The following is a 12,345-nucleotide window of genomic DNA, read 5'->3' as shown; positions in this document are numbered from 1 at the left end:
TTCATGGTATATTCCTTTAATGAATTCTTCCAAATTCCTTTCCTTGGTGAGCCACTCTATTGCTTTCCCAAATCTATTTCATATTTACCATTCCTGATGTTTATTGTATCCCCTCATTTTGTCTGTAACCTCTTCTCCTAAATAAACGTACCTTTTGCCAAAAAGAATGGCCATTGTGAATTCATCACATGACCGAACTCCCAACATTTGGTGCCTCCATCAGTCATCTGGTACTGAACATCAAACACATCATTTTGTACTGTAAAGAAGTGATGCGATGCAGCATGGCCAAGTGCTGCCAGAAATACCTCAGATATTCATTACACATTTGATTTTGGATTAGTTTTTGGTCATTGCATGTTCAGAGACCTTTTAGCATTGCCAATTTTTTTTTCACAACTCCCACATTCAGTTATAAGACCCATCTAGTATAACAACCCACTATCTAAGAAGTTTTGGACTACATAACCTGTGATATTCCTTCCATTTGTGTAGTATTTCTCTGTCATTTAGTTATCAGTGACTGCTTTTATGTTAAAGACCATTTTCTTCCTAGTAATCTACTTCTGCTTTATCTTTTAAGGATGTTGAACTGTATATATCATTGACTGTCAAAAAGTGTGTACACTCTTTCCACACTTGTTTGCTATTTCCAGTAGTTATTTAGCCAGTACTGATGTAATGACTGCTCTGTTTTTGCTCCTCTGTAATTAACTTTTTCTAATTAGTATCTAATCAGTAGATCTAATCAGTACATTTTGTTCCAAGTTGTTAAATTGAGAATGTTGCCATACTTAAATCACCATCTTCAGTCTTCACAAATGTGAATATTTTAATCATGATATTTTAGTCAAAATTGCCAGTATTCAGTATTTATCCAACATATACATTGTGGTAAGAATGGAAAGAGATACAAAACTTGGAAAAGGCCTTTGTAAAACTTTTAATCTCATCAGGAAATAGAAGCAAAATAGCTATAATATATAATGGGAGTAAAATATTGAATTGTAAAAATAAGTATTTTGTGAGAACTATATATATTTTCTAACTGAAGTCCTTTTTAAGCATTGAGCTCATTAAGGAGATTATCTGTTGTCAAAATTCATGTGAATTAAGTAGCTTTTATAAGCAAAAATGCAAATGATGATTTCTGAGTCAATAAATGCATTTATTTGGAAGAATTATTTCAAATTTGATTTGGGTGATTTTAAAAATACTCATTCAGAAATACATTATAGATTTTTTAAAATCTTTTTTACATTGGGAATAAATAAATTTAAAATGTAAAATGTTTTGATATTTTTGGAAGTTATTGGTCATTTTATTAATGTTGAGACTATTCCTGTTTCTAAAAAATGATAGTACTGTCTCAAAAACCTAGTTATTTTAATTTATCTCAATTTGGGTAAAATATTTCATCTTATGTTTGAGTGTAAAATCGGAAATCATGCTGTATCCTAAGAATCCTGCTGAGTCCTGTGTACATTTCCATTTTTTTTTTTTTTTTCAGTTTACTTCTTCCCTGATTTCCCTAAGTCACTAAGATCTATGGCTTAATGTCTTCCTTTAGTGCAAGTCATGTCATCAGAAATGTTTTGAAATTACTTTGAGTCAATGTGTAAAGATGTTGGCTTTTACTTTATAATGTGCCCCAATAAGAGTTTTCAATTTAAACTTTGAAAGTTAGAAATAAAGGTCCAAATAAACTCTGATGCTCAAAATGTTATAATTGGAAAGCATATTATGACTGTATAGGACTATATATCTAGTCCTACCCCTTCATTTTTAATTTTACAAGTGAACATAGTTTCTCCTTATAAAAATAGTATAGAAGAATGCCCTTATTTTTGTAGCATAGAATTGTAGACCTGCCATTGGGAATAACTTTAGAAGCCATCTAATCCAAGTTCCTTTTCTTATACATGAGGAGATTATGTTCCAGGACAGTTATATGACTGGCTAAAATCATACAGGAAACAAATGTTAGAAGTGGAATGTTTTGAATTCATTTTCTCCCAGGAAAGAGATTGACTGTGAGTTAGTAGATAGCTTATAGAACTTAGAGGCCAGAATACCTAGTTCACATTCACCTCTTGCATTTGTTAGCTGTGCAACTTTGGGCAGTGTACTTGTGCCTCAAGTAGCTCCTAAGGACTTACCTAAGTTTTTAACGGTTTGATTGCCTGGGAATGGAAGGAATTTCCACTCAGGAGTGTCATGGAAATTGCTTATGTTCTGCTTGTTTTTATATTCTTTCAGGAGTGGTTTTGAAGCTGGGACTTATGATATGTGCAGAACGAGTCAATGGTTACAGTTTAGTACATTTTCATTTTCTATTTAGGCAGTTGACTGAGTGAAGAATGGAAGAACTTTGATGATTATGGCAGATCTAATTGATATCTTTCAGGAATGTGCTTTGGGAATTCTTGCCACAGATTAAATATCAACTGCTATCACCTTTTTGCACTGGCCACTTAGATATCCTGAGAAAGCTTGCTAGATGTGTTTGACATAGCTGTCATCAAGTTTTTTGATCACCTTGTAATGCATTTTTGTAGTTCACTGTTTCAGAAGTTGGATAACATGTCTTTCCTTGACATAACTGTCAGGGAGTGATAGAACATCAAAACCATAAAGTAATTGATGCAATTTCTGTTCCTTATTTAAATTATCAAAGAAAAAAAATTAGGAAAGATGATACCTCTTGTTTATATTGAAATTGCAGATATGTATGTTTTTCAACAAAGAAACTCTGCATCATGGTTTGCTAACTAGCATTTTTTTTTATATATTACAGCTTTTTATTTACAAGATAATACGCAGGGGTATTTTTTCAGCATTGACAATTGCAAAACTTTTTGTTCCAACTTTTCCCCTCCTTCCCCCCACCCCTTTGCCCAGATGGCAGGTTGACCAATACATGTTAAATATATTGAAGTATAAGTTAAATGCAATATATGTATACATGTCCAAACAATTGTTTTGCTGTATAAAAAGAATCGGACTTTGAAATAGTTTGCAATTGGCCTGTGAAGGAAATCAAAAATGCAGGCGGACAAAAATAGAGGAATTGGGAATTCTATGTAGTGGTTCATAGTCATCTCCCAGAGTTCTTTTGCTGGGTGTAGCTGGGTCAGTTCATTATTGCTGTATTGGAACTGATTTGGTTCATCTCATTGTTGAAGAGGGTCACGTCTATCGGGATTGATCATCATATAGTATTGTTATTGAAGTATATGATGATCTCCTGCTCCTGCTCATTTCACTCAGCATCAGTTCATATAAGTTTCTCCAGGCCTTTCTGTAAGTCTCTCTGTTGGTCAATTCTTACAGAACAGTAATATTCCATAATATTCATAAACCACAATTTATTCAGTCATTCTCCAATTTATGGGCCTAACTAACATTTTTTGAAAAAAAATCAACAATTTTCATAGAAAAGCAAAAAAGAAAAAATTGATCAGAACTAAGCATGCCTTTAAAACAGAATCTTTTTATACTAGGGCCTTGAGGCTGGCTGGAATGTTTTTAGTTAAAGATATGATACTATAAGTGAGTTTTTCTTTTTTCTTTAGAAACATTTCTAAAGGCTGACTTTCCATTAGCAATATATGTGTATGTTTATGGGTTTAGTGCTTTGCATAAAGAGTTTAATGGTTATATGATATATAGTAGAATGAATACTGGACTTCGGGTGAGGAAAATCCAAGTTTGAATTTTATCCTTGGCACTTCTTTTTAGATATGACTTAAGGTATTCCTAAAAGTTGGTCAGATCTTCCAGTTTGTAAGATTGTAAGTTTAAATCTAAAAAGGACTACAGATGTTATAATATCTTAGGGTGGTAAGGTTGGAGCTGGAAGGTTCCTTGGAAATCAAGGAATCTCAAAAGAGGAGACTGAGTCCTTGAGAGATAAAATGACTTGATTAGGGCACTCTACTAGTAAGTCAATAATGTTGGATTTTGAACCTTGATTCTGTGGACTCAAAATCCAGCACTCTATCCATGCTTATGTTTTATGACAGAAAATGATGAGAGTCTACTCCCCGTAGACTTTTTTTTTAAATTAAACATGAAACATATATTTGGTTAGAAGGGCAAATTTCATATATTGTCAGTAGTTGAAATTTGAATGAAAAATGCCACAGATACAGTGTTTGATATTCAGCTTTATGTTAATCATTCATGATATTTTACCACAGTAATTTGTTTTGTCTGACACTAATTTAAAATGACATTCATTGCATGGTTAAGGGATATTTGTGTGGAAGATTCATAGGATAGAGGAGTATTTGGATTTGTGATTCCATCAGTTTAAGGAAATTTAGGTCCAGAAATTCCATCTGTAGATTTGGATACAAGTTCTAATTTTAAAACAGTTGCCTGGGACATTATAAGTTATTTCCCCCAAATTAAAGAATTAATAGGTATCAGAGGAAATTTTCAACTCAGTTTTTTCCTGGCTCTAGGGCCAGTCTCTATCCATTATGCTAACAAGCATCTCATTATTTGAGATTGGTGGTGGTGTTTGTCCTTCCTTCTTGAAGAGAACCATGATGTCTTGACATGCAAGTGAATTGGATTTAAGTGAGAGAGACCTGTGCAAGGTCAATTGTCTCACTTTCCCCTCCAGAGCCGTATGAGTCCAGTGGCAAGATATAGTTCAAGATGACTGGAGATAACTCTGGATGAAATGTTAAGGTCTTCAACAGGTCTTAGCTTGAATGAAGCTGAATCCATTCATTGATTATGGATAATAAATAAAAATTTGCTGAGATTTTGTTGTTATTTTAATTAGCATGAGATTAGATTTTGCTCTACTTCTGGTTTTTATGACATTATTGGAATGTAATTGAAATTCAGATTCTGTTTTATAGAACCAGAAGTTTATTGTACTTTACATCAGGTGTACTTACTTTTGAATTTTATAATTGCAGCAAGATATCAAAAACTACATTCTAGTTCTTTCTCATTTCTTGTAGTTATCTGATGATGGTCGCTATGTCCTGTTATCAATAAGACAAGGATGTGATCCAGTTAACAGACTCTGGTATTGTGATTTACAGCAGGAATCCAATGGCATAACAGGTAAGTTCTGTTTAAAAATAAGGAAAAGAAATTTCCAAAAGGTCCATTTAAAAACTGTAATTTTAATTTTAAAATTTATTTCTGAGTAAGCTTTCTCCCTGTAATAATCTTTCTTTCTCTCTCTCTCTCTCTCTCCCTCCCTCCTTCTCTCCCCACTCCCCTTCTTTCCCCCTCAACCTAAAAATTAAAGTGAATAATGAATCAACTAAATATTAGTGTTTTGTTATACAACAAAATTCTAGAGTGTTTGAGTAAATTGTATTCTTAACACATTACTAGTTCAATAGACTGCTGAGCTTATCAGTGTGGATGATCCAGTCATGCAGATGTGATCCATCCTTGCCTGTTCATACTAGGGGACTTTCATTTGTAAAATCCCCTAAATCCTCCATAGGGATTTTCTCAGTATACTGGGTGGTGGGCTTCCTTTTAATCAACAGTCTCCAAACACTTTGGTTCATGTACCCTTATTAACTTATTAGTTTCTCTTCCCCCCTCCAAAAAAAGGGACCATATACCTCCAATATTTCTGTATATATTATTTTGTAAATTAAATACATGTACTATTATCTAACTAATTATATTCTTTACAAAACACATACAAAAAATAAAGCATAAAGAAGACAATACTTCTACTTAATTATGAAAATCCTCTTTTACTCACAAAATACATATAATGGATTTAAAATATTTGGTATGAAAATAATGTATTTGCTAAGAACAGTGTGATTGAATGTACTTCATTATTATGGAAAATTTTCCATGTATGTCCTGGGAATTAGATGAATTATAAGTTTTTAATAATATAGTGCATCTTCATGTATATTATAAGTAGCAGTTTGATAGTAATTAATTTAGTTATTTTAAGTACCTAGATAAACTTCTTTTTTTTAAATAATTTTTTATTGAAAGAGGCACAATATACTAAATAGTTCATAATAGTCAGTGAGCATAACTTTTCAGCAAGAATCATGTTTCTTTTTTTAACTTAATAATTGCTTTTTATTTTCAGAATATATGCAAAGATAGTTTTTGACATACAGCATTGCAAAATCTAGACAATTAAAGTAAAAATCTATGACTTCAGATATTAACAAAATAGCTGAGTTAAAAACTTAAATAGGAAGTAAAAGAACATTTGAGTCACTAAGAGAACTATCCTAAGAACTGGCAGTAATGATTATTGATGTGTTAATACTTCCCATAGTGAACAAAAGGGACAAGAAAACTATAAAACTGGAGGAAGAAATTTGTCCCATAGAATAGTGAATATGATTTCAATTCTTGAAAACATTCTAAAACAGATTATGAAAGGAATTGTGTATGATCATCTCCTTTTCTAGATTTTCATTAAGGACTATCTTGGTTTTGACAAGAGCAGTTCATGCTTAAATGAACCTTATTTCCTTTTTATTTAAGATTACTAGATGAGTTGATCAGAAAGCAATACAGTTTTCCTAGATATGGGTATCTTAACCTTTTTTATATCATGGACTCTTTAGGCAATCTAGTGAAAACTTTGGATGTCTTCTCAGAATCAGGTTTTAAAATTAGTAAAATAAAATACCCTAGGATTACTAAGAAAACAAATTATTCTGAAAGTTTTGATTTTGTTTTTTAATTAAGTTCGTGGATTTCAGATAAAGAACTCTTGTCCTAAATAGTCTGTATATTTATGTGAATTAACATTTCCTAGCAAGGCAATGAAATTATTAATGATTTAGCACCAGATTAAAAGGAGGTATCTAGTAGAATGCTCTAAGATATCTGTTCTTGTTTTGTACTGGTTAGCATTTTATTCCATTTGCCTAAATGGAGGAGTGTAGATGGTGCCTTTGTCAAATTTGTGGATGATTCAGAACTGAACAGAGCCAGGCTCCTTATAGTCTTTACATTAGACAGTTATGTTATATTCAGTAAGATAAAATTTAATGAAGATAAATGTATCATCTATTTGGGTTTAGAAAATCATCTTCACAAGTGTAGATGACAGATGTGGCTAGCTAGCAGTTCATTTTATTATTTTTTGAAGCTTTTTATTTACAAAGCATATGCATGGGTAATTTTTCCTACATTGACACTTGTGTAACCTTTTGTTGCACATTTTCCTCTCTCCCCCACCCTTCCCCTAGCTGGCAGGTAGTCCAGTACATGTTAAATATGTTGAAATGTATGTTAGATCTGATATATATGTGTGTGTGTGTGTGTGTGTGTGTGTGTGTGTGTGTGTGTGTGTATAGTTAGCTTGTTGCTCAAAAAAAATTAGATCAAGAAGCAAGAAAAAGAAAATCTTAGAAAGAAAACGCAATGCAAGCAAGTAACAGAGAGAGTGAGAATGCTATGTTTGCTCCACACTTTGTGCTCACAGTTCTCTCTACAGTTCTGTCTCTGGGTGTAGATGGCTCTTTTCATCACTGCACAAGTGGAACTGGTTTGAATCATCTCAATATTAAAGAGAGCCATTTCCATCAGAATTGATCATTGTATAGTCTTGTTGTTGCCATGTATAATGATCTCCTGGTTCTACTCGTTTCACTTAGTATCATTTCATGTAGGTCTCTACAAGCCTCTCTAAAATCATCTTGCTGGTTGTTTCTTACAGAACAGTAGTATTCCATAGCATTCATATAACATAATTTATTTAGCCATTCTCCAATTGATGGACATCCACTCAGTTTCCAGTTTCTTGCCACTACAAAGAGGACTACCCCAAACATTTTTACACATGTGGGTCCCTTTCCATCCTTTAGGCTCTTTGGGATATAATCCCAATAAACACACTGCTGGATCAAAGGATATGCACAGTTTAATAACTTTTTGAACATAGTTCCAAATTGTTCTCCAGAATGGTTGGATCCATTCACAGTTCCACCAACAATATATCAGTGTCCCGGTTTTCTTTTCCTGTCATTTTAGCCAATCTGAGAGGTGTGTAGTGCTGTCAGAGTTCTCTTTATTTGCATTTATCTGATTAATAGTGATTTAGAACATCTTTTCATATGATTAGAAATGGTATTAATTTCTTCATCTGAAAATTGTTCATATCCTTTGACCATTTAACAGTTGGAGATTGGCTTGAATTCTTAATATAATTTGAATCAGTTCTTTATATATTTTAGAAATGAGGCCTTTATCATAACTCTTAAATGTAAAAATGCTTTCCCAATTTATTGCTTCCCTTCTGATCTTGTCTGCATTAGTTTTGTTTTTACAAAAACTTTTTAATTTAATATAATCAAAATTGTCAATTTTATGATCAGTAATGATCTCTAGGTCTTTTTTGGTCACAAATTCCTTCCTCCTTCACAAATCTGAGAGGTTAAACTATCCTATGTTCTTCTAATTTGTTTATAGTATCATTCTTATGTCTAGAGCATGAACCCATTTCAACCTATCTTGGTATATGATATTAGGTATGAGTCTATGCCTACTTTCTGCCATACTAGTTTCCAATTTTCCCAGCAGTTTTTGTCAAATAGTGAATTCTTATTCCAAAAGGTGGGGCCTTTGATTTTGTCAAATACTAGATTATTATAGTTATTGGCTATTTTGTTCTGTGAACCTAATCTATTCTACTGGTCAACTTTTCTATTTCTTAGCCAGTTCTAAATGGTTTTGATGACCACTGCTTTATAATATAATTTTAGATCTGGTACAGCTAGGCCACCTTCATTTGCTTTTCTCTTCATTAATTCCTTTGAAATTCTTGACTTTTTGTTCTTCCAGATGAATTTTGTTGTTAATTTTTCTAGTTCAATAAGATAGTTTCTTGGGAGTTTGATTAGAGAAGCACTAAATAAATAGTTTAGGGAGAATTGTCATCTTTATTATATTTGCTCGACCTATTCACAGCACTTGATATTTTTCCAATTGCTTAGATCTGACTTCATTTTTGTGGAAAATGTTTTGTAGTTTTGCTCATATAGTTCCTAACTTTCCCTTGGCAGATAAATTCCCAAATAATTTATATTATCAGCATTTATTTTAAATTGAATTTCTCTTTGTATCTCTTGGATCTCGATTTTGTTAGTGATATATAAAAATGCTGATGATTTATATGGATTTATTTTATATACTGAAACTTTGCTAAAGTTGTGGATTGTTTCTTTTCTTTTTTTTTTTTAAATTATAACTTTTTATTGACAGAGCCCATGCCTGGGTAATTTTTTTTTTTTACAACATTATCCCTTGCACTCACTTCTGTTCCGATTTTTCCCCTCCTTCTCTTTACCCCCTCCCCCAGGTGGCAAGCAGTCCTATACAAGTTAAATATGTCATAGTGTATTCTAGACACAATATATGTGTGCAGAACCGAACAGCTCTTGTTTCACAGGAAGAATTGGATTCAGAAGATAAAAATAACCTGGGAAGAAAAAGAAAAATGCAAACAGTTTACATTCATTTCCCCAGGTTCTTTCTTTGGGTGTAGCTGCTTCTTTCCATCCTTGATCAATTGAAACTGAGTTAGATCTCTTTGTTGAAGAAATCCACTTCCATCAGAATACATCCTCATACAGTATCGTTGTTGAGGTATATAATGATCTCCTGGTTCTACTCATTTCACTTAGCATCAGTTCATGTAAGTCTCGCCAGTCTTCTCTGTATTCATCCTGCTGGTTGATACTCTGGGGTTCTCTAAGTATACCATCATATAATCGTAAAGAGTGATAATTTGGTTTCCTCATTACCTACTCTAATTCCTTTAATCTCTTTTTCTTCTCTTATTGCCAAGGCTAGCATTTCTAATACAATATTGAATCTTGTTTCACCCCTGGTCTTATTGGGAATGGTTCTAGTTTATCCCCATTACGTATGATGCTTGCTGATGGTTTTAAAGAGATGCTACTGACTATTTGTAAGAAAAGTCCATTTATTCCTATACTCTTTAGTGTATAATCGGAATGGGTTTTGGATTTTATCAAATGCTTTTTCTTCATCTATTGAGATAATCAAATGGCTTTTGTTAATTTGGTAATTGATATAGTCAATTATGCTAATAGTTTTCCTAATATTGGACCAGCCCTGCATTTCTAGTATAAATCCTACTTAGTCTTGGTGTATTATCCTGTGGACAATTTTCTGTAATCTCTTTGCTAATATTTTGTTTAAGATTTTTGCATTACATATTTAATATATATAGGACTACTTGCCATCTAGGGGAGGGGGTGGAGGAAGGGAGGGGAAAAATCGGAACAGAAGCGAGTGCAAGGGATAATGTTGTAAAAAAAATTACCCTGGCATGGATTCTGTCAATAAAAAGTTATTATAAAATTAAAAAAGAAAGAAAAAAAGATTTTTGCATCAATATTTATTAGGGAGATTGGTCTATAATTTTCTTAACCTGTTTTTGTCCTATCTGGTTTAGTTATCAATGCCATGTCTGTGTCATAAAAGGAATTTGGTAGGAGTCCTTCATTTCCTATTTTTTCAAATAGTTATTATAGCATTAGAGTTAATTATTCTTTGAATGTTTGGTAGAATTCACATATAAATCCATCTGGTCCTGGGGATTTTTTCTTAGGGAGTTGATTAATAGATTGTTCTATTTCTTTTTCTAAAATGGGACTATTTAAGTAATTTATTTCCTCTTCTGTTAATCTGGGCAATCTATATTTTTGTAGGTATTCCTCCATTTCATTTAGGTTGTCAAATTTATTAGCATAAAGTTGGGCAAAGTAACTCCTGATAATTTTTCCAGTTTCCTCTTTATTGGTGGATAGTTCTATCTTTTCATTTTTGAGACTAACAATTTGATTTTCCTCTTTCCTTTTTTAATCAAATTAAAGGTTTACCTATTTTATTGGTTTTTTTCATAAAACCAACTCTTAGTTTTATTTAGCAATCCAGTAGTTTTTTAGTTTCAGTTTTATTGATCTGTCCTTTTATCTTTAGAATTTCAAGTTTGGTATTTGGTTGGGGGGGAGGTGGCTTTAATTTGTTCTTTTTCTAGCTTTTTTAGTTTTAAGCCCAATTTATTGATCTTCTCTTTCTCTATTTTACGCAAGTAAGCAGGTAGAGATATAAAATTTCCCCTTATTACTGCTTTGTCTGCATCCCACAAATTTTGGTATGTTGTCTCATTATTGTCATTCTCTTGGATGAAATTATTGATTGTGGCTATGATTTGCTGTTTCATCTATTCATTCTTTAGGATGCGATTATTTAGTTTCCAATTTCTTTTTGGCCTATTTTCCACTGACCCTTTATTGAATGTAATTTTTATTGCATCACAATCTGAAAAAAATGCATTTACTATTTCTGCCTTTCTGTATTGATTTTGAGGTCTTTATATCCTAATATATGGTCAGTTTTTGTATAGGTTCCATGAATTGCCAAGAAGAAAGTATACTCCTTTCTGTCTCCATTCAATTTTCTCCAAAGATCCATATCTAGTTTTTTTAGTGTTCTGTTTACCTCTTTAATTTCTTTCTTATTTATTTTGTGATTTGATTTATCTAATTCTGAGAGAGCAATGTCCCTATTATAATTTTGTTGTCTTTCTTCTTGCAACTCTATTAACTTCTCTTTTAGGAATTTAGGAATTCGTGTATACATGTTTAATATTGATACTGCTTCATAATCCATGGTACCCTTTAGCAAGATATAGTTTCCTTCCTTATCTCTTTTAATTAGATCAGTTTTTCCTTTTGCTTGATCTGAGATCAGGATGGTTGTCCCCGCTTTTTTTTTTTTTTTAACTTCACCTGAAGCATAATAGTTTCTGCTTTTTACCTTTACTCTGCTTTAAATGTATTTCTTGTAAACAACATATTATAGCATTCTAACTTTTCTAGTAGGATTCTGCTATCTGCTTACATTTTATGGGAGAGTTCACCCCATTCATATTTTCAGTTAAAACTATTAATTCTGTATTTCCTGCCGTCTTATTAACCCCAAATTATACTTTTCTTGTTCCTTTTTCCCTTTCCCTCCTCCCCACTATTTTACTTATAAGCACTACTTGCCTCAAGCAGTCCTTCCCTTTTCTTATACCTTTCCCCTACTATTTCTCTTTTCTCTTCTATTTAGCCTACTCCTTCTCTTTTCCCCTTTCTCCTCACATTTTTTCTGTAGGATGAGAGTTGTTTCTCGGTGATACCAAATATATTTAATATTCTTTCTTTGGGCCAAATCTGATGAAGGTAAGATTCACACAATATTCATCACCTTCCCTTCTTTCCCTCAATTATAATATGTTTTCTTTGCCTCTTCCTGAGATGTAATTTCCTTCATTTTACCTCCATTTCCCCCTTTTTT

The 12,345-nt window shown here is 32.4% G+C and overlaps 1 protein-coding gene across 1 annotated transcript in view; it reads left to right on the top strand.

The window, feature by feature from the left end:
* The window catches only part of PREP (prolyl endopeptidase), a 144,173-nt gene that overhangs the window by 46,729 nt on the left and 85,099 nt on the right, over positions 1-12,345 (top strand). Inside the window, exon 7 of the mRNA XM_051997461.1 lies at positions 4,983-5,088. Coding sequence (XP_051853421.1) covers positions 4,983-5,088 — 106 coding nt within the window. The remainder of the gene's footprint in view (positions 1-4,982; positions 5,089-12,345) is intronic.

Source organism: Antechinus flavipes, chromosome 4 (genome assembly GCF_016432865.1).
Source record: "Antechinus flavipes isolate AdamAnt ecotype Samford, QLD, Australia chromosome 4, AdamAnt_v2, whole genome shotgun sequence".
Lineage (NCBI taxonomy): Eukaryota > Metazoa > Chordata > Mammalia > Dasyuromorphia > Dasyuridae > Antechinus > Antechinus flavipes.
The sequence above is the reverse complement of the archived record's forward strand: the minus strand, read 5'-3'. Positions and strand labels throughout refer to the sequence as shown.